General features: G+C 41.6%; 2 protein-coding genes across 2 annotated transcripts in view; one reads left to right on the forward strand and one right to left on the reverse strand.

The window, feature by feature from the left end:
* zdhhc17 (zDHHC palmitoyltransferase 17) overlaps window positions 1–3,250 on the forward strand; it is a 35,259-nt gene extending 32,009 nt beyond the window's left edge. The window contains exon 17 of the mRNA XM_085376720.1: window positions 338–3,250. Coding sequence (XP_085232846.1) covers window positions 338–476 — 139 coding nt within the window. The 3' untranslated portion in view covers window positions 477–3,250. The remainder of the gene's footprint in view (window positions 1–337) is intronic.
* csrp2 (cysteine and glycine-rich protein 2) lies at window positions 3,234–16,166 on the reverse strand. The gene is made up of 6 exons (XM_085376721.1): window positions 16,063–16,166; window positions 12,756–12,874; window positions 10,654–10,822; window positions 8,484–8,613; window positions 6,740–6,833; window positions 3,234–3,415 (listed from the first exon to the last, which is right to left on the reverse strand). The coding sequence occupies exons 2-6, from the start codon at window positions 12,865–12,867 to the stop codon at window positions 3,339–3,341; spliced, it is 582 nt and encodes a 193-aa protein (XP_085232847.1). The 5' UTR covers window positions 12,868–12,874; window positions 16,063–16,166; the 3' UTR covers window positions 3,234–3,338.
* Between the last annotated feature and the right edge of the window lie 7,189 nt (window positions 16,167–23,355).

The raw sequence follows: 23,355 nt of genomic DNA on the forward strand, positions 1-23,355 counted from the left end.
TAAACAGTACTGGCATATAGTCGAACACTAGATATTAGTACTAGATAGTGCAGGTAATTTCACTCAGATGTATCATTGTATTAAATTCGGAGGGTTGAATTTCTGATGTATAGATTTCTTTGGCCTGTATTTGTACACAGAGAAAGAATTAAGCTCTGTTTTTGTCTCAGTGTACTTAACACAGCAGTATAGCATTTTTATACGTGCAATGGTGCAGAGTGCAAAGACGTTTGAATAAATTAATGAATAAATAGAGGGCAGATAACAGGCTGCTATATGTGTATGTATAGAATGCTTAAGCTTGCAGCATTAATTCCCCTCTCATGTCTCTCTGTAGTCACGGCTGCATCAGAAACCTCATAGATTTCTTTGAAATCCGCTGCTGCGGCCTGATCCGGCCCGTCACGGTGGACTGGACCACACAGTACACAATAGAATACGACCAGACGTCTGGCTCGGGCTACCAGCTGGTGTAGAGGAGGAGGAGTAAGAGGATGAAGAGGGAAGGGGAGTGTGAGCAGAGCGTGGATGGATAAATGGACGACCCTCACTCTCCCTCTCCACCCCTCCTCTGGCGAGCATATCTGAGTGATGGCGTTCTTGTGAGCACCTGCTTTTTGGACCATCTCTCCCTCACCGATCAAACAACAACAAAAAGAATCAGCCAGGACTAGCATGCTGTTACGGGGCAACACCACACCCACCCCCTCCCCCTGGCCTTCACCACCACCACCTTTACTACTATTACTACTACTATTACTCTACCTTTGCCGCTGACCAACTCTCTTCCTCTCTTCTCCTGAGCTCTTTGGACGGTGCGTTGCTGCCAGGCACAAATGCCGAGGAGAGAGGAATTACAAAACTTAAAAGCTCTTCTATCCGGAGACTCGACACTGCAGAAAAAGTAGAGCCACAAAGAGGCGACGCTGTTCTTTCCCCGTCCCCCACTCGATATCTTATTTATGGTGTCCCTGTCCGTGTGCCCCGTACATGTCTGTTTCTGATTGGTCCGGGCGCTCTGCCGTTCCTGTCACAACTAACTGTGGTGAAAGATAAAAGAAAGTTGTTTTTTTTTAAATATATACGTGTATATGAAAAAAAGCAAGAAATCGTTTTAAAGTATGATAGAAATAAGGGAATGTCTTTTAAGGTCTTGTTTTTTGTTTTTATTCTGCACCGTGATGAGTTTCCAGCGCAGCTGATGATTTGCCAACCAGTGCTGAACTTGTCATAGGAGAGAGTTTGGTTAGAGGGAGCCGCTGCAGAAGTCCCACTTCTCACCTGCTCAAGTTAAAGCTGCTTTCCTCTCGAGACACAGGCTTAGTGCGAATAGGAGGGGTTTAACCCCAGAGTAGTTGCTGTGCAGTAAGAACGCAGGATTGGGAGCGCACGGAGAACGACTCCTTCAGCGGCGACCGCTCTAGAAACGTGACAGAAACGATCCTACAGACAATGTGATACTATGTGAGGTATATTTATTTTCAAGCTATTTATAGAGAAAGTAACTATGTTCTAGCAACATCATCTTTACATTTCAGATCAACTTAGCTGAGTAGGTTTTATGAGTTAAAAAAGGCGTGCGTACGTGTAGCTGTAGAAGATGGAGGGCAGAGAAGCTTGCCTGCAAACCCCTGTAGGCGGCTACAGCAAGTGTATTTATTACCTGCAGAGTTTAAGAGAAGGCAGCGGGAGGACAGATGAGTTTACAAGGGTTTCATTCCGTGTTTTTCTTCAGAAGCTGTACAGTCTTATTTGTTTGTCGTGTCATTTGTCTGCCTACATTATTGCACTGATATTTTTTTTTTTCAAGTTTGAATTTTTTTTAAATTTTGGCCATTACTGAACAGAAGCAGAGCTTCACGCCGACGCTTCCATTGTTTACACAGAAGGAAAAGGACGGGCCGCCTCACATCGCTTTCTGTCCGGACCCCCGCACACGCAGCCTGCTCCACAGCAGCAGGAGGATGACCTGAGATGTCAAGAATGTGCATCTGTACATAAACATCATCTCCCTCTGCTTTTTCTTTTCATCAGTGTTAGCCCAACAGTGCTCCTGGACCTTTTTTTTCTTTTCTCGCGTTTGGGGGATTTCTTCCAAACAAGCCGAAAAAGGAGAAACTCGAGTGACTATACTCCAAGTGTATGACTGTAGCTTTTAGTGATGTCCGTCACTGCTGTCTATAGGCGTTTTAACTCTTACGAAGCTCCACTGCATGTATGATGCTTGGGACAGCCGGGCTGTCGCCGCCCCTGTCGTCGTCGTCTTCTTCGTGGTGACAGCCAAGCGAGCCCTGTATCTGTATATAGTGAATGTTAAGTATTTGCAAGTACTTTTCTGCATTTTGTTCATTTGTCCTTTTTTAGGTTTCTTTCTCTCAAATCCAGTGTATTTAGTGAAAGTTGTCCTTCAGGTCGCCAGCTTTCCAGTGGGACCCTCCCTGTGCAAGCGTGTAATATATTTGAATGTTCCATTTTTTGTTTGTTTTATTTCTACCTTATATACCGCTGGGTTTGTTATTACCACTGGATGTACAAATTGTAAAGCAAAGACACTAGAGAACTAAGGCAGATGCCATTTTTGTTTTATTTTGGTTCTGTTTTTTAAAAGCTGAAATGTGATCATGCAATAGTTTTAAGGATAGAGGGAGGTTATATTATATAAAAGGCCTCCGAAACTTTTGAGCCTAGTGTTTGCATCATCAGAAGGGGACGGTTATGTCATCATTACATGTTTCAAGCCTCCATCTTTACTAACCACTGATGTCACTGCTGCCCTAAGAACATGACACACAGCAGCTTTGTTTTGTGTGCTTTAATGGTCAGAAGGCCCTGACCCAGCTGTACATTTCATATCAGTAACTAGCCTCTTGTGTTCTAATAATGCCTTTTAAGTGAACATAGATATATGCAGGCTAGTTTTGTTTTTTGTTTTTCTTTAGGGCGGTTCACCACTTCAGGCTCACACAGGACATGAATTCAAAGCCATCTCAGTCCTCACTAGTTCTTCCAGCAGCCTAAAAAGTCTCTTCTGTCTCCCCCCTCCCCCGCCTCTCTCACCTTCACCATGTGGGATAGTAAAAGCAGAAAAAAAGAAAGCACATAATCATATCCAGTGCCTCTCTGCCCACCTCCAGACATCACTGTTACTCCGCTTCAGATGTAAACATATGGGCATGGTTCAGTTTTAATGGCTTTAATAATAAAATACAGTCAAATGTGACCCGTTGGTTTGTTCATGTTTTTTATTTTATTTGTATCAACAGCACCTTTTAAGCATCAAAGCATAGAGGATGAAATGTGTTCATGTTGGGCAGAGTGACTGTGGTCCCACCGAGCCATCACTGAGCGTGAACCAGAGCACCGGCTCCTTGGCCATAACCGAACCCTTTGGGGCCAAAGTTCTTGGCATAACATGCTGTGGAGGGAAAGAAGAAACATCAACAAACCTCTCTACTTCTAATTGTCATTCTATTTGAAAGCTTCTTAAATCACTGCTACCAGTAAATTATTTATTGTTGTGTAAACCTGAAATGACACACAACACAAGCTAACAACACTGTGTCATGTTAGCACAACTTGATTCTTGGTGGCACAGGTTCAACAAAGTGCTGGAAACTTTCCTCCGAACGTTGATCCATATTGTTTCACAGCATCACAGTTTGCTTGGTTGCACATCCAGGTTGTGAATCTCCCATTGCACTACATCTCAGAGGTGCTCTACTGGGTTGAGATCTAGTGACTGTCAAGGCTGTTACATGCAATGAAATTATTCATATTCAAGAAACTATTTGGAGATTGTGTGTCATCCTGCTGGAAGCAGCCATCCACTGTATTCACATAGGCAGGGTCGCGGTGAACAAAGCTCATTTGATACTAATGTGCCAAGAAAATCCAAACTATTACCCCACTATGACCAGCATGAAGCGGGGATAAAAAGCAGGCTGGATCCATGTTTTCATGGTGCTTATGCCAAGCGCAGAGCCTACTGTGCAGAAATCAAGATTATCAGACCAGGGAATGTTTTTCCACGCTTCCGTTGCTCAATTTTGGTGAGCTCATGACAACTGTAGCCTCATCTCCAAAAGTTGCGTCTGTTCATCAGGACGTAGCGTTTTGTGGGAGAAACGTTTCGTCACTCATCTCAGCTGACTGCAGGTTTCCAATCTTATAAACAGTACATTTGCATAATGACTGAAACCAGCCCACTGAAGGAACAAACAGCTGGGAGGTCAGTTCCTTCATCATGATTATGCAAATTCTCATGAAACGTGTCTCCCACTGAAAACGCTACGTCCAGATGAACAGAATCAACTGTTGGAGATTTACTTACCTGGATGATTGAGCACGCATCACGACGAAACTGTAGCCTCAGACTCCTGTTGTCAGCTGACAGGAGTGGTACATGATGCTTCTGCATACCTTGGCTGTAATGAGTTGTTATTTGAGTTGCTGTTGCCTTCCTATCAGCTTAAAGCAGTCGGGCTATTCTCTTCTTTTTGGACCCTTCTCTGATGAACTCTAGAGATGGCTGTGTGGGGAAAATCCAAGCAGATCAGCAGTTTCTGAAATGCTCAGACCAGCCTGTCTGGCACCAACAACAATGCAACGTTCAAACTCACTTAAAATCGCCTTTCTTCACCATTCGTTTGGTCCATTAACCAACCAATATCATGAACCAACAGGACCTCCGTAGGTGGATTTAACCATTAACACAACTGTGTCAAGATGTCTGCTGTGAAAGCAGTTTGTTTTCCTGTCGCTTGCACTTACAGTTTTGACCTCTATGACCCAGTGACTGAGCAGATCTAATCACTGCAACAGAAACTCCTGTGTGTACGTGTTTCCAGTCCTTTCAGTAGCAGCAGCGCCTGCTTTCCCAGCTTTAGCTGTTTATTTAACATGCACGTGTTAAGGTTCAATACCCCCGCTCTTTGGATTGTGGTAAAACAAAGACCTGCAGAATTTCCATTCTCTGTGTAGCATTCCTAGATTTCATTCAATAAACCGCAGCGTTTCCTTGAGCTCTGTCTACAAACATCGGATCTGCTGTCCACATCTGTCTTTGAAACACTCAGGCGGGGCACCGTAACAACATCCAGATGTTGCTGAAACAGAGAGCGGACATGTCTGTTAGAGGACAGCGAGCTGTCAGATTGATTGATAGCGGCAGCAGAGCTGAGGGTGTTTGTCTTTAGAGCCGAGTTGCAACATTCCTGCCCATCAGTGCACGGTTTCCTTGTGACGTACAGCAAACAAGATCTGCTGACAGTTGTGTTTACGACTGTTTCTGCCAGCGTGTATCACTCTTCTCTTCAAGCAAAGCATCCCATTGTGCTGAGAGGAGAGAGCTTGTGGAGGTCAAATTGGTGAGGCTCTGTTAATATGACAGAGCCAAACCCACAGAAAACATGCGACACAACACCAGCTACAGCATGTTTCACTTCAGAAAGTCCATCCCATTTGACTTTTTGCTGATATGGTCACATTCACTGGCACAGGAGCAGAGAATAATTTGCATAATGCCGTTACTGATCTAATTAGCTGACTTTGTGTTTGTGAGTAACAAGTCAACCGTTCTGTCTCTTTTATGCGAAGGCATCATCCCTTGTGCAAGTCACAAGACTAACAGGAGACACAGCACAATCTTAAAAGTGAGCAGCTTTAAATGTTCCCCTGGCTCAGTCCTGAGACTGATGTATGTAAATGCAATGGCATTAGCATGCTGCCAATGAACATGCTAACATACTAGCATGCTAAAAAGCGTTTAACCAAATGTACATCAGAGACAGATGGAATGTTATCTGCTTTGCAGGTATTTGGTCACAAGCTGTACTGTTTCAATAATGCTGATGGCAGCAGAAAGTTAAAGGAACACACACATTTACCCCAAAGAGGCTCTGAAACCCTGTACCAAATGTCATTGCACTCCAATACCACTTGTCAGTCTTCCTGGTTAGATATTTGAGGACATGGGGAGTCCAAACAAACCTGACTCCAGTTTCTGCATTAAAGCAAATCTACCACAATCATTTCCAGCTCCATATTTTTATTGTTATTCCTGGACTTTACTCAACTTTACTCTGTGTTATTTACTTAACACGGAGCCTTGGTGCAGCTGTGTGGAAAATAAAAACAGTTTTAGTTCTCCTCCTTTTGGATTACGAGGAGGTCCTTTTAAGCAAACTTTAATCTGACCGGTTCCCTCACACAAACAGGTTTGAACAGCAGTGTTCTCCAACATACATTTTCAATCTGACTTTCGAGCCATGAAGTGTGGTATGCCACACATTTCCTTCTCTCACCCCAACTGGTCGTGGCAGATGGCCCCGCCCCTCCCTGATCCTGTGAGAGGTTTCTTCCTGTTAAAAGGGAGTTTTTCCTTCCCACTGTTGCCAAGCGCTTGTTCATAGAGGGTCGTCTGATTGGTGGGGCTTTCTCTGTATCATTGTAAGGTCTGGGCAACTGAACTGAATTACTGAATTAAAACTGAACTCAGTTAAAATTGAATTGAATATTATTCATTGACTGATTAATGGAGTGTCGATCTATCCAGTGGGAAAATGCGCTGGTGCTGGGATTGCTTTGTAGAAGCTGTAAGTAATCTCTCTTAATTCCTGGGTGGAGTTATTATGGTAGCGGAGACGTTTCTGGAAACCTTTTCAGGAAATCTAAATTGTGTCTGAAGCACTCTGTTGTAATGCTGGAATGAAGCATTGCAAATTATTTAGATTTGTCTCACCTTTGCAGTAGATTTCTCCATCTTTCTCAGTCTGGGTGGTCGACTCCAGGCTCTTGCCACATTTTGCACAGCGGAAACAGTTCTTATGCCATGGCTGCAACGAAAAGCAGGAAGATTTGATCTCATTTGATCAGCTATTATGCTTTTATGCCACAGCTAGATTAAACTGCAAGGCTCGTACAATGTCAGGTCAATTCTATAACAGCTGATACCTGCACAGGCTTCTTGGATCATGTATCATCAGTGCTTTTATTAAATCCAATTAAAGCAACTTGGCTTTCCCACGGCCTGGGGCGTTTTCATTACACAGAAAATTACAGGTCATGTCTTAGCCAATGAGAAGAGCCTCTCCTCCCATTAGGAAACACATTAACAGCTCTGATAACGTCACCAGCTGTTACTCAGCTCATGCATGAAGCCACAAGTGATCACTGACAGGAAATGATCCACTCCTCCCACTTTGAGAGGCAACAGAAATCCAGCACACAAATCGTTTGTCCTCCATGGACAGCTTTTCATATGAGCAACTGCTCTGAGAGTTATTGATTTCTGAAAACATCCTGCCGATACGTCCCTAGACGTAAATCAGAGCACTGACAATAGCAGGCTTAGTCCGATTAACACCAGCTGTCCGGAAGCTCCCATCCAGACTCTGTGGAACGGCTTCAATCAGAAAAACAGCATTCGCGTTCTCTCATTAGGAGAAACCGCAGCAAACCTCCAGCGTGTGGTTCAGCACAGGCAAGACCATGTGTGTTCAATCCAGTCAAACCAGTCTCACCCCTGTGGTTTGCAGACTGTGATCCAGTGGAGTTCAAGGACCTCATTTGTGCTGGGACTGTTCATGCTAAAGCTGTGTTTGATGAGAGTTGTGTAGCGCTGAGTGGAGTCTGCACACTAGAAAAGTGTTTTCTGAATAACATTAAATCACACTGCAGATTGCCATCGATCAAACTGATTTAAAGGTGTCTACAGTGCAAACAGAACAAAAACAGCACAAAGGTGCAGTTGTGTGTTCTTGAAGCAAGTCCACATTAACGTAATAATAAATTCATAACATTTTGTGCCAAGGGTAATAATTTTTGAAACTTTGCTGAACTAGTGAAAGTTAAATAGCTGACTTGGACAATGTCTTGAGCAGATGCCTCAATTCAAAGTTCATATTGGATTCATATTCAGAGATGCATCTTTCTCGTTTAAAGGGCAGCTAATATGCTGATTTCAACTCTGTTTGTTGTCATCTCAGACACTTCGACTGTAGCTTTGCATGAGCCACAGTAATCCTTGTTGCAGATCTGCCGTAAGCACTCTCTGATTGGCTGCCTATCACAAACCAGAGTTTAGTGCCTGACACGACCATATTAGGCATATCCAATGTCAGCTGAAGCCGAAGCTTTTGATTCACTGGATTGCTTGTGACTTCAGTATTGTGAACCTTGAGCAACCAACTATAAATGACGCAAAGTAACACGTCCCTGCTGTTGTGTTTTTATGTCCAAGACTGGATCGATCAGCATTCAGTGATGTGCCAGCTCATGGGGGTCACGATCCATCAAACCACACAAAACTTTAGTTCTCGTCACTACTGAGAACGACAAACGTGTCCTTGACATGAAGCATTTGTGTGATTTTGGTGAAGCCCTACAAAGTGGACACTGTGTGCCAGTTTCACTAAAGCCTGAAAAGCAGAGAGACTGAAGGTCTGTGGTGTGATCTTTAAACACACTTCAGGTAAAACTCTCACCTTGCCTGCCCCCATGATCTTCTCGGCTGCGTAAACCGAGTCTCCACACCGGGCGCATTTCTCCGAACCGCCAAACTTCTGAGCAAATTTGGATGGGTTGGGGTTGGTCGTGGGTCTGTGAGTCTGGGTCCTTGGGTGGGAAAGGGCAAATAAATATACGGCAAATTATTTCAGAGGAAAAGTTAATTTATTGTTCACATGTTCAACTCTCATTTCAGTCAGACTGACATTGGCCTGTAAATTCAAAGAGTCCTAAAATCAACATATCAGACTATTTGTGGTGCTAGTATTGAACAAAGTAGGATCCAAAACATTAAGATCCAGAAAACAACCTGACTGCTCTGCTGTCTGTTCTCTGCCAATGGTGGGAAAATGAGCAGGGCACCATGGGGCCCGGAGCAATGCTTATCGAAGGGTGACTGCCAGCCTCAGTGGCCCCTGAATGAAGGTCTTTGTGATGGAGGATACAGCAGGGTGAGCGAGATCCTTCTGGTTGCATAATAACTCTTTCATAATCGAATCACCTGACGTCTGAGGCAGGGTAATAATTATGCAGTGTAACAAAACCTCGGATGCAATTTTGCCTTAGGAGCGTCCAGAAAATATCCCCAACCCATTCCCGGGCTGCAGGCTGGAAGCTTGATGGAAAGCAACGATCCTGTTCGGTTAGATGATGTTTTTCACTCTTAGATCTTTACTTTGAATTTCAGACTTGCCTCATCTTGTACTCTGGGTCCCTTTTAAAATGACACCATTTCCAAGATTCATATCTGCAGACTTCATGGCAGATGAATCAGATCTTATCAGACCTCAAAGGACAAACATGTTTCTCATGTAAAGGAATGGATTTAAACCCACTGTTACAATGTACTGTGTTGTGAGTTACTGTACATGCAAACTGTACTAACATTATAACCCAAAAAGGTTAGTGCATGGCATTTTACTGTAGCTAATGGTCGACAGTGAGAAGCCTGTATCCTCTTCAAAGACAGGTCCCAGTCTCACAGTTTTAAAGCAACCCAGCTCTGCACCAAAACCTGTTGAATCAAATGATTATTATTGGAGGTAAACACTGGTTATAGAATCTATTTCCAGAAATTCTCATTTTTAAAGACAATATTCGCATTAGTGTAAAAACAAAAATATGTTTCCATACTCTTTTTTTGTCTCTTTATCCAGATCCAAATTCTATACTACTCCTTCCATACTGTGTAGGAATCTTGTGGATCTACATCTGGGAATTGACTTAGCCAAGCTGGATTTGATAAAGAAGTGGAGTTTTGCCAGTATTCCTGTAAGGTTTCTTTCCTCTCTCAAAGCGCTGTGGTTCTTGCAGAAAAGGGCCGGGACTGTGAAGCGCAGAGGCTTGTTCATGGTTATGAAATCTTTACTCTGAACGACACTACTCGGGCAAGCTGATCTGTATGCAAACATACAGATTGTCTTGTTATTGCCATTTGTATGCATTTAAATTGCATCTGGTGATATTTTCAAATCAGGCAAAGATTCATTTTACAGGACAGCGCTCACCTACATAGCTACATAATAACCTCTATTTCTGGTTTTTGTGTGAAGTAGTTTGTGTATTTGGGATCAGCTTCAACCTCAGTTCCATAAGTACGTGCTGACAATGGCACTGTGACAGTCAGCAGCCACAGCTTATAAAGATCATTACAAATAATGCAACACTACACAGTGGCCTCAACAACCACACCGCAGCATTACATCTGTGCAATTATAACTGATGAATGATGCTTTGTTAAGATATTATAGTTTCATAGTTACTGGCAACACTGTTGGGAATTTACACAAAGTTAACACTTTTTAAACTCCCACAGAAACAATAAACATCACCAGAACTCAGACGAGAGCCAGTATACAGCAAAGTTACATCACTGCATACAGTAGTGATGTCATGAAATACCATGTGCACATGTTAACTGCAATAACCATTGTGATCACAGTTAGTCAGAGTTACGCTTTAATCATTATGTAAAGGGAGTGTTTCCCTGACTGTCGCCAAAGTGCTTGCTCATGGGGTCATTTGATTGTTGGGTTTTTCTCTGTATGCATTATTGTAGGGTCTACCTTACAATATAAAGCACCTTGAGGTGACTGTTGCTGTGATTTGGCACTCTATGAATGAAACATTCATTGAAGTCCAGCTTACTCTTCAGGCTTGATTCCCAGCCGTTCTCCCCGATCCATGTTGAGTGTTCCTGCTCCCTGTCCATAGCCATAGCCTTTAGGACCGTATTTTTTTCCATAGCACGATTTGCAGTAGATCTCCTGGTCATGACTGGCCAGAGTGGTGCTGTCCAAACCCTTCCTGCAGACCACTGTGGACACACACACAGCAGCAGTTAAGTGAGAGGAAAGGTCTTCTAAATTCTTTTCACTTGGTTACATTTACATGTATTTACTGCCTAAATGTAGCACATGACATGTCTGAAATACTATAAAGATTTTAAGTACTAGATGAAATTCTAATATTTATTATTAGACTCCTTTAGAGTAGCACAGATCCATCCATATTCAATCTTTTACTGGCTTTTAGTGCGGCCCCTCAGTTCCTCCTCCTTGTTTCTTTCCCTTTACAGTCATTCTTCCCTTAAAGTCAGTGTTCTAAAAACTGCGTCCCTCTCACAAGCAGCACACAAAGTGCAGGTGAGTTGTGTGTCTGTGGTCACCTATTATGCTAACTTCTAACTCTGTATTCTTTGGGATTTCCTAAATTAGCCATGCAGGGCTCAAATTCATTTTTTGAGTACTCCACCCAGTGTCCGAAACATGGCCCTCCAGCTCCCCTCGTAACTAACTTTGTTCTGAATGGCTAAATTGACATAATGTACCTGGAAGGGTAATTTACAGTGTCAGCTGAAAGCAGTCCACTTTCTGTCAACAACAACTGTGGGAATGAAAAGAAGATTGTTTGTAGTTTCTGTTTTATCCTCCCGTGTAACTTTAATGACCAGTTTTGACACCTCAGTATACATCAATAAAGACGCGGCTTGACGAACATTAGAATATCTCTCCCACTGAAAACGCTACGTCCAGATGAACGATATGACAGAAACAAGGGTTACTCCTAGTAGGTGTCCAAGGGGGGAAAGTAAAATATCTGATAGCCACAAAGGTCTGAAGAGCCAGTTCAAGAATGTGAACCAGCTGCTAAGAATGAGAGGTTCAAAGACCTCTGGCATTTAAAGTTCACATCTACAATAATCAACAAAACAAGAACAGATTCTTCAAATTCCAGTGTTTTCTCTTATGACTTTAACACCATTTTGATTGCAACTGCAGGTATTTAAATAACATAAAGTAAGAGGTTAAAGAAAATCAATTCCAGCTTGAGTCTGGCTGTATACCAAAGGTGTTGGAAAAATTGACAGCATCTTGGCAGGTTTGTCTTAGCAGAGAAAGCAGCGTCTGTAAAAACAAAGGCTCCACGGGTGCTTTAGGCTGCACGCTTGTGCCCACGCTGGCTGCTGGGATTAGCTGAATTCTTTACACAATGGCCTTCGCTACGAGACTGTCTGAATCTGGTTTCAGATTTCACACAACCGGCAGGAAAAATGTCTCCATTCACGTCTGCACGTCTCCCAGCCAACACTGTCAAAACAAGACTTGCATGTCCCATTGAATGGCACCTAAATCCTGACTTGCCCTCCTCAGTTTGTGATGCACTTTTAGGTTTTTTGACAGTACTTCCTCTTTGCTTCAACTACATGTACACTAGTATTCCCCATGTGTTGCCACAGGCACTGACTGTGAATAAATAGGTGAGACAAAGACACAGATAGTGTACACAGAGTCATATGAGGCTGTGTGACTTCTCTGTCAGCATAAAGCTATCTTTCTTAAAAATCAGTGAATGTCGGAAAACAGAGAATTTGGACAAAAAAGTGCCCTTGCTCATCACCTCCTGGGTCAGACAAAGCTGTCTTTGTAATAGAGCTGCTCAAAAAGAAGAAACCCGCCTTTTGTGGCTCACACTGTTTTGCTCTTTTCTTGACAGCAGCTCTATGGAGAAATATCCTGATGTCTTCGCGAGGTCTTCACTGGAACATTTTCACTGACATTTTGAGGCTGGTTTGGGGTGAGGATTAGTGAGCGAAATGTCAGAGCAAGCTTTCTTAGGTGACCCGAGGAGGCGAAACAGAGTTCAAGCGCCGTCCTGCTTCGGCGGGGTCTACGCTGATGACAGGAACGTTGCTCAGTCTTATTCCAGATAAAGTTATATTTGCATTTTGATGCATTTGATGTACTTACTGCAGAGAAAACAGCATTTATGGAAGCTCTTGCCATCACACTGCACTTCCTCCGCGTGGTAAACCGTCCCGTGGCATGCTGCACACTTGTTGCCTCCGCCCCAGTTTGGCATGGTGTTTCTGACAAGACACAGAGATGATGAGAAAGGTTAAACATCTCGTCTGTTCCTCCTCTGAACTTCCAAACACAAGTGAGTAAAAAAAAGGACAGCTGTGTTTTCTGTCATATTAAAGCACTGCAGGATTTATATCACAATAGCAATGATTCGACTGAAAATTACAGCTACAGGCCACAACGTCTATCCCAACTGCATAAACAAAGTCAGCCTTGACAAAAGGGCAGACTAATACCCAGAGGAATGCTTGCGGGCGCCATGCCTCAGAGCTTTTGTTTCCTGATGAGCTGTGGCTGAAGGATGCAAACATTAACTGCACAGAAGAAGTGAGAAATAAACAGTGTCTTGTCACACCATGCGTCTCCCTAACGTTTGTCCATTTGCCTGTAATTACAGATTAAATCCCACTAAATACAAATGCAACATTTTAAGTTTCCCCTCACATGTCAGCACAAAACAAACCTGCTATGATATCATAGTTTGGAAATTAAACTTGAAAATGGCTGTGATTGTTCATTACACTCGAGACTATTAATCTTTTCTGTCACAGGTCTCCTCCCTGTTGGATTAGAGACTGCAGCACAGGCCCCCAGCATGAGAAGGGATCAAAGCCCACTAATGCTATACTTCAGCAGCTGATGAGAAAGTCGGTGTGGAAGCGCACAGGCCAACAAGTCTGCTGGTACTGGCTGTGGAAGTGTATTCCAGTCTATCTGAGAAAGAGTCTGAGCTTTGAGATCATGGCTGGACACGAAATCTTCCAGTGAAGCAAGACTAATGAAGCTGCATGGAGCTCCTCAAGAAAGATTCACTGAACCCTTTTCAAGAGAGGAAATCTGAAACTTATTATAAAATAAGAAATTAAGTGTTTTTTCCTGCCATTTCTCGCATAGACTACAGACTGCATTGGGACAACTGAAACAATAAGGCGACTCCATAACATATCAGTGAATGGTAATGACCTTATTTTATATTATTCTGGAATATGAACATATTGAAAAAAGACAGGAGTTAAATTCTCATTCTGTCAGCCACGAGCTGTAACGTTTTTGTTTTCATTTTTACAGTGAATTTATATTATTAATAACAGAGGTGGGACCAAGTCATTGTTTTGCAAGTCTCAAGTAAGTCTCAAGTCTTTATCCTCAAGTCTCAAGTCAAGTCTCAAGTAATGTCAGGCAAGTCAGAGTCGAGTCTCAAGTCACTGGTGTAAAAGTCCGAGTCAAGTCACAAGTCTGAAACTTTGAATTTCAAGTCCTTTCGAGTCTTTAAAAAAGAAAAAGAAAAAATAATGTTGCAGTTATGCTAAATGTAAATATTAGACCATGTAATTTTAAAATCTGTGTTTTTCTCAACACATGACAAAATAGTGAACTTAGAAAATATACACAAATTGTGAAATTGCACCTCTTTAAAATGCAGCTCAATTAAACTTAGCTCCAAGAATAATTTTCACCGACAGTTCTGAGATACGCTGCATGTTATTCTTGGATGCGGTTGTAGGACCAGCTTTAAAATCGCATGACAAAAATATCATACACATTAAAAAAAAAAAACTGTATCACCAACGTAGCCTGGACAACATTTGCTAGTTAGATGAAGTCAGCTATCTCATCGTAGCATATTTATATGCATATTTATAATTATATGGTTCTTGGAGTGAGTGCACACACTCATGAAGTTTAGTAACGTCAGGTCACTGCAACAAGCCCAGGTACAGTTTACCGACGGATGGGTGCAGGACCTTGAAATGCACCGTGTAGAACGAAAGACCATCGTACGTATCATAAGTTTACCAGTCTCACAAATTGTCGTCATAAATACACATTCCTTAACCGTTTATTAATAGGACCTTTGAGCTCAACGGTAATTAATTAGCAGTGGAAATAATTTCTGGTACGCATTACAGAAATGTAGCAGTGACAATAATACTGTATGCTGTAATCGTACTGGGCAATTAGTGATACAAAAAACCTGTTTTATCCTGTGAATAAAAGTATATGTTTTTGTCAATGTACCATAATAACAGAAGCGAAACGCAATATTGTGTCAGGACAATTCACTATTTATGCACAATAAACAAAGGAGCATAGCGCGACAATTTCTGTTCAGCGCCAGACTTGCTTGTAACCTATATCACTAATTATGTTATGAAAATGACGTATTAACTACAACAAAACTCTGACCTTCGTGTAAATGCTTGGAGCAGACTAACCTGTGAGCTGGAGGGTTCTGGGATGTTATATTTGATCTTTGAATGGCTGCGATCCAGGACACCCATCGCGTCTTTGTTACTTCGGAAACATGGCTCGAACAATTTCTCTTCAACGACGTAATCCGATAACAACCGATCTCTTTACCCGTCGGCTTCCCGTGGCTGTCATGCGACCGGCTATTGCAGTTAATGATACAACAGCTTCTTGACATTTTTGTGTTTCTTTTTATCGCTGTGTGACTGATTTCAATTGAAAGCCTGCGTGCGCTAGTACCGCTTGCCACGAGTTCCCAGAATCCTTTGCGGTTCTACCCGTGAATGACGTCACATTTTCAATCTCTATATAATATGCATGTTAAATTTTATATTTGGGGTAAAATATCAAGTCTTTTCAAGTAAACCGGTTCAAGTCCAATTCAAGTCCCAAGTCATTGGTGTAAAAGTCCAAGTCAAGTCACAAGTCTTAGAACATTTTTTCAAGTCAAGTCTAAAGTCATAAAATTAATGACTCGAGTCTGACTCGAGTCCAAGTCATGTGACTCGAGTCCACACCTCTGATTAATAATATTGTCACCCTTACAAAAAAGCTGCAGTTAAAGTTAAAGTTAAAATCACAAAGATGCATTTGTCTGCTGGCTTTGCCCTTAAGGCACAGTTTGACCAGTTTGTGCGATACTTGATTACAACTGGCTAATGAACAGCTGAACACCGAGCAAAGAGTTTTGTATTAACGTTAGCTCACTGCTGTTTCTGGCATTGAACCTCGTTTCTTAAGTATATCTAAGTTATCAGTGAAACGCACAAAACAGTCTGCGCAAAAGTTGCCCGATAACTAGTCTACAAACATTTTGCACCAAAGACCAACAAGATTAATTCAATAATTTCTGTAATTCAAAAGTAATCTTTTTATCTTATCTTGTCACTGGAACAGTGAGTAATTCACACCGCGAACCCAAACCGGTTAAACAAAAAATTACCTTAAAATATTTTTTAAAAAGAAGAAAAAACAGCCAATATCCAAAACTGGTTGAGCTCGACCTCAGAGTCTGAATGGTATATCCAGAAACCTCCGTGGTACCTCCAGCACACACACGCCGTACTGCCACACAGCGCTCTGCTCCGCACATTTACAGAGAGAGGAGGGGTTTCACCCAGGGGCGTGAACTCAGCACTGCTGCTTTCCCGTGCGGTCGGAAGAGTAACGATTTATGTTGACACTGAAGGTAGACTGATTAAAACAAACAAACAAACAAAACGTGGGTTCAGTGACAAGCCAGCTGATAATAGTTTCCCTTCGAGTAACCAAGTTGGAAGAGGTTGTGAAAAGTGTTTAATTTGTCTTTTGTGTGGGATAATTATGGTGGCAGTAGGATTGTATAATGATGGTGGATTATTCCTATAACAAAACCCCAAAAGACTTATTGTTTTATTTTATGTCATGTCACGTACCAGTGGCTCGGATTTCAAATATAGAATTATTGTCTTATCCATTTATACTGGATCATGTGGTTGAATATATTACTACAGAGAGCATGCAGAACCACCAGCTGTGTGCCTGAGTGCAGTCTGTCTTAAAACTCATGGATTTGTGCAGGAAAAAGGAAGCTGGTCTTCCTGTTAGGATTACAGGAAAGGAGACAGAGACAATAGACTTTAGTACAATAGACAATATTATATCTCTGCATTTGCGCATGCATCCATTTACAGGGAAATCATTTGCAGTATCCCAGAAAATTTGTCAGGGCTTAAATCACCACTGCTGTAAAATTTGCTGTAATCTTGCACCCTGCTGGACACAGAATGTAAAAACCACTACCAGAAAATTGTTGTTGTTGTTTTTGTTTTGTATCACTCAGGCAAGATAAAGAAAGAAATCCGTTATATCAGACACTACAGCTCTGGAGACAATGGCAGTGATGCGGCACTCGCCAGTACAACACTCTTCGATGACTACATCATAAACCTCAAACATAAAGGACCGACGATTCTTATAAATAGATACCAAACTATATATGAAAGCTAAAACTGATACAAAGCCGTATTCTAAGTGAAAGATTGACTTCAGCACAGTTCAATAAGACACACAACAGTAATTAATTAAAAAGTCAAATCACAGAAAGAATCGCTCTTGAAATGAGTGGACTTGAGTTATGCCCTTCAAAGAGGACCTGTTATCGTTTCCTGTTCTGTATTTTTTTCATCCTTATACAGTGGCTTTGCATGACTCAGTTCAAAATAATCCTCATTTATCTTGATGCAGTCTTATCTGCCTTCCCATTCCCTTATAGCATCCTTGTGATTGGCTGCCTCATGCAAACTGAAGATTTGAACTGCAGGTAAGCGGGACTGTGCTCACAACCAGCATCTGAAACAAAGCAAGGAGGGGGAACTGGAATTTTTTATGGCGTGTTATAAATGAAGTGCGTACTGGGACACCTGAAAACAGAAATCAGCTATAATTATAAAGTTGCTATTTTCACATTTCATTTATGTTCCAAGTTATACTGTCGATTGTGTGAAAATAAAAAGGTATAGTCAAAGCTACAGTTTCAACACAAAAATACATTTTACTGCTGATGTTGCCCTTTAGGCACCGAGTAGTTTTTGTGAAACTTGGTTACAACTGGCTAACAAACAGCTGAGCACTGAGCAAAGTGAGGAGTTTGACATGAATGTTAGCTAATCGCTATTCTGTGACATTTCCCTGTGTCGTTAATGAAACATCACTACTACAGTAAAGAGAACATTCTGGTAGAGCCTGCAGATAAGGTAAATGCAGAAAAGCTTACAAACCGACGAGATAAATTCCAGCTTGATTGCTTCCAGCTATACCTTACCATTAGCCCACCACAAACTTGCTACAAATAAAAAAATCCCTCCATTAAAATTTAAAGTAAATGGGAAAAACTGTTGTATCTCATTAAAAAGGCATTTCTGAAAGCTGGACAGAACTACTCGGGGCATGCTGTAATAACTAAATGAATTTTCAGAAAGTATTCAGGAATCTCAAGCTTTAGCTATAAGGTCAGGGTACCTTGCTCCACTATAAGAAACATTCTGGGTAAAAATAAAATTAGTTAGAAAGAGGAAGGCTGGAACTATGAGTAACCAAAGGAACTAACAGGATGTGCTCCCCGAGGCTTCTGGGACAATTTTCCATGATTGCATATAGTGATAGGAGAAAAATCAAGACCCAGAATATACACAAAAGAAAGAAATGCATTGATATTATAGACTATATTGTTAAAAAACAACAACAACAAACTTAGTGAGCTGGAGGAAAGTGTACATGGAGTATGAATGATGTAAACACCTGATGTAAAACTACAAAAAGTAGCAACGTTAGTTTAAAAAATGAATTCAATAAAGAGCTCTCTGTTGTTTTGTGACAGTTTTAGGAATGTGGCAGCACACCTGGGTTTAATAAGCCTCGTGTTCAGAAAGAATTTCTAAAAGCAGAAACTAAGGCGCAATAATAAAGAACAGATTTAGGCAGGTAGAGCTGCTGCTAATATGGTCACAAGTATTTGAGAGGAGAAAAGCCATGCCCTCATAAACGGAAATGAAATGTGTTTTTCACAGCGTTAAATGTTGAGCATTCAGAGAAGAAGCAGAGAAACTTGCCTAACCCTAACCCCCTAACCCTCTCTGGAGTGGAGTGGAAAAAACAAATAACTGGCCATTAAGCTTAAGCTGGACAAGTACTTTAAAGTCAATACTATAGTAATGTATTACTACACTTTTTTGGTGGCTATACTTCCAGAGACAGAATAAAACAGGTTCAGGAATAAAACTATATGTTTCTGATTTTAAGAAAAATGCAAGAGTTAAATCCATAAATACAAATCAATAAAAACCAATGCTGATGTTACTGTGTAGCAATTTCCTGTTAAAAATGTTCAAGAAGCATTCAACTGTTTGGCGCTTTCATCTTTTAATATTTAATGTGCTCATGTACTGTGAATGGAACCTGGCATTAAGATGGGATCCAGGGGGTACGTTCTTATTAGATTTTGCCCCCTGATAGCATCCAGACAAAGAGCAATTCAGACGACCTCTTTGAAAAAGAAAAAATCAAGGGTCCAGTGTCCCCTGCCTGGGCCCCACCCTGAAGCCAGCCTGGGGAGCGAGCTTGAGTGCCCCAACCTGGCAACATGGGCCTGCCTTTGTTTGGGTCCACCACCCGCAGGAGGTGGTGAAGTGGTTGGCTGCAATGTGTGTCAGGTAGCACTTAAGGAGGCCCTGGCGGTGGGCAGAGCGGGTATGCTTGTATCATCTTGCTGCCTGTATGTTGTTTTTTTCCCAGTAGACAAGAACGTTGCTTCCTTGTACCTTCACATTGTGGATTGAGTCCTGATGTTGTTTATACGTATGTGCCAAATGACAGTTCAGGGTGCCCAGCCTTCTTGGAGTTACTGGGTGCAGTGCTGTGGGGGTACCTCACCTCAGAGGCTTCTAAGCTCACAAGAAGAACAAAAGTAAGAATAGGAGGGGTGTGGGAGATTACCCAACTAGTCTACGTGTATTTTTTTGACTATGTTCTGTGGGGGATCCTGCGAGAAGTTCTCAGATGATCTGAGAAGATCTCAGATGATCAGCCATCAGAAGATGGGTACACTGTACTGTAGGGAGATGGTCAGCAAGAGTACTCAGGTAGGTTTTGGTCTTTAAGTAATGCTCATTTAGTACCAAGGGGCTTAAAGTGTAAAAGAAAAATCCCCCTAACCATCCCACCACCAGCAACTTGAACCGTTGACAAAAGGCAGGATAGCTCCATGCTTTCATGTTGTTTACCCCAAATTCTGACCCCCACCATCCGAGTCATCAGACCAGGCAGATTCCAATCTTCTAATGTCCGGCCTGTGTGAGTGTTGTGAGATTATTACACTGTCTTATGTTACATTATACCTCTGATTTAAGCTTATGAAATCATTATGTAGTTTTAGGTTGCATTATACTCCTGAGTTAGAAGGTGAAATTATTAGATTGCTTAGGCTGATTTGTATTACATTAAACTGCTGATTTACTGTGAATGAATCACACTGTTCTATGGTACTTCATACTGCTGATTTATAAAGAGAATACTGTTTGCAGAGAATCATGGCCGTGCTTTTCTGATTGTAGAAAGAACAAAACATACTGCACAAGAAGCCAAGGCCGTAACCTAGGCTCACTGAGAGAGAAAGAATGTGAATGCTTAGTTCTGAGGGGGCTGAAGCTATAAGAATGTGAGAAACGGTCAGACACTTCGAGATTTTGCCGGACACCCTCCCGTTCACATCTCCCGTCCGGACGTTGGTAATGCTGAGTGTTGTATGGAATAAAGAGAATTGTATTGATTAAAGAGGTTGTTGATTGAGCATTTATACACCGAGTGTTGTTCTTCCTTCAGCCCAAAGATCAAAGAATTGGGATATTTAACAGTGGGTGTGATTGTAGCCTCGATATTCAGTTCTTATGCGGGGCACCTGGTGTGGTCTTCTGCTGCTGCAGCCCATCTGCTGCAAGGTTTGACCTGTTGTTCATTCATAGATGCTCTTCTGCATCCCATGACTTAGCAAGTAGTTATTTTAGTTACTAGTGTCTTGCTACAACTTCAAAGCAGTCTGGACTCATTAAGACTCATCAGAGCAGGAAATGTCATTTCAGTCTTGCATCATCTAATTGTGGTCAGCCTGTGAGAACTGAAGCCTCAGATTTCCTGTTCTTAGCTGACAGAAATGGCACCCACTCTGCTGCAAGCTTTGACATTTGTGCTTTCAGAGATGTTCCTCTCACCGACTGACTGTTGCCTTCTGATCAGGTTGAAGTAATCTGGCTATTCTCCTGATTTCTGGTATCAACAAGGCATTTTTTATCTTGACGACCACCACTCATTAGATATTTCCCCTTTTCCAGACCATTCTATGTAATAAACCCTTGGGATGGTTGTGTGGGACAATCCCAGTAGATCAGCAGTTTCTGAAATACTCCAATAACCATGCTACATTCAGAGTCTTCCAGATCTTTCTGCCCCATCCTGATCCTACATTGAGGTTGTAGATAAATGCAATAAGTTGCTGCTGTGTGATTAGCTGCTGGATATTTGTGTTAATGAGCAGTTGAGCAGGTGTACTGAATAAAGAGTCATGTGAGTGTAACAATATTACCTCTTCGAGTGGAAGTAATAATTTCTCTTTTTTGTAGTGGTAATGGTCGGGTGGTACTAACAGTAATGCATATTTAAATGCCAATTTCTTGCTTTTCCCTCTGTTTCCGGTGTTTTTGGTCAAAGCAGACACTTGGCTAAACTGTCTGTCTATTTAAAGTTAATTGTTCCATCTGCTGAGTTTTAGTGTCATAAATGCCTCACAGGGGCCAAAGAGATCCATCGAGCGCTCACTCGGCTCACTTTTACTGCTGATATAAAAAGGCTTTGATAGCTACATGTTTGTATCCACAGATGGTATGTTTTCTAATTGCTACGCACTCAGCCCGATCTGACCCTGAGATCACACTTGATGTGTTAAATGTGTTGTCCAGCATTGAAACTCCAATTCATCGCAGATAAGAATCGAAACGCCAGGTTTTTTTTTTCCTACATGTGCAGCCTGAATGTTAATAGTCTGCACTGCCTCTGCTAGACATGTGAACCATTACATATATTTGGCTTTATCATACTGATTATCACATGGATCATATGTGACTGTTTAATACACAAATCAGTACAGTTTGCACCAACAGGAGTTGTGTTACAGATGAAGCGTCATCTGTCTACACTAGCATCGCTTGTTTCCATCTGCTGGGCCACTATGAATTTGAATTATTAGTGGCATCTGCACATTCCCAAATTGGTAAACTGAAGCCATCTGTAATTGTATTAACATTGGGATTCTTGTGTTAGTTTATTTCCTGCCCCTTTTGATTGTAGATTAGAAAAACAAAGCGTTTAAATCATTTTTTTTCTTCTTTGACATCCTCACGATAAAATGGAGCTGTTAGAAATACAGACAAAGACTGTAAAGCTGGTCTGAATCATTTATTTTGTTTCAAGTCACACAGAAATGTTTGGCTCTGAACTACATCGTGTGTGCAGAGTTACAATGAAAGAACAGCAATGAGTTTCCAGCTGTTGCAGCTCCTAAAAGAACCGTGCAATAACCATTATTTTTAAAATCAGGACAAAGACAAACACTGTAAATGACACTATGGATAAGTCATTAAAAATATTGACATAAACGACACACCCACTGGTTAGAGTGGATTATCTGTACAGCCTTTGGCGTGACATAGCTAAGCTCTCCTGAATAACTCCTACTATTGGGTTGTCTGGGCCTCGTTCACTGACAACCTGAGAAAATCTGTTTTGAGGCAACAACGATGTTCTCTTAGCAACATGCCCCGTTAACTAAGGCACTAGTTTCCCTGTATAAACAAAGGAGGAAAAACACTTTACAGTACTCTGATACTTTTCCCAATCCAACTGTAGCACAGTCACTAGTATTCAAGTACCTGAGAGAATTGCCACATTGTCTTGCAGCACTCAGTAACAGTGGTTACACATAAGAATGCACATAGCACCAGCCGGGTACGTCTTCCTGACGAGAACACGAAACCACCCGTAAGCATCGAGAAATATAACAACTGTTCCTTCAGATACTTGTCTGGCTGTAAACGTTTAAGGCTTTAGTGATCATTTTCTTAATGTCTAGAATGGAAGGATTGTCCAACCACCGTCATTGTAAACCGGCGTTCAGCAGCTCACACGTGTCCTTTTACACCTGTTTTCGTGTATCTAAATCTGAATGGGCCGATTACTACAAAATTACGGGTACATTCTTCAAATACTTAGTGCTAAAAACTTAATGTTTCATTACAGACCCTGTAATCGACATATTTTCACTAAGATATAAATAGCAACTGGGCTACAACAAAGGGTGAAGAATTAGCAAGGGTGTAACGATTACAAAGCAAAACTCGAAACAGTGATCGAATCATCGGCGATGCCGTGTTGCATGCCCGTTTTCCTGTGCTGTGATACCCATGCAGAGAAGTTAATGCCTGAAGTGTGGCAGTGTGGTGAAAGCTGTAACATTAAAAGACTGTTTCTGGTTATTTGTCCCCTTTAAAATAATATTATGTATGTATGTATGTATGTATGTATGTATGTATGTATGTATGAAAAGCATAAAATGAAATGTACTTTTGGATAATCGTTACAGCCCTTGTAAATAGGTAGCTTGATCATTCTAGGAGGAAACATAAAATGCAGCTGTGACCGGCTCCCATCA

Source organism: Diplotaxodon limnothrissa, linkage group LG17 (genome assembly GCF_057381915.1).
Source record: "Diplotaxodon limnothrissa isolate DT_005_m linkage group LG17, D_limnothrissa_male_GT1.1, whole genome shotgun sequence".
Classification (NCBI taxonomy): Eukaryota; Metazoa; Chordata; class Actinopteri; order Cichliformes; family Cichlidae; genus Diplotaxodon; species Diplotaxodon limnothrissa.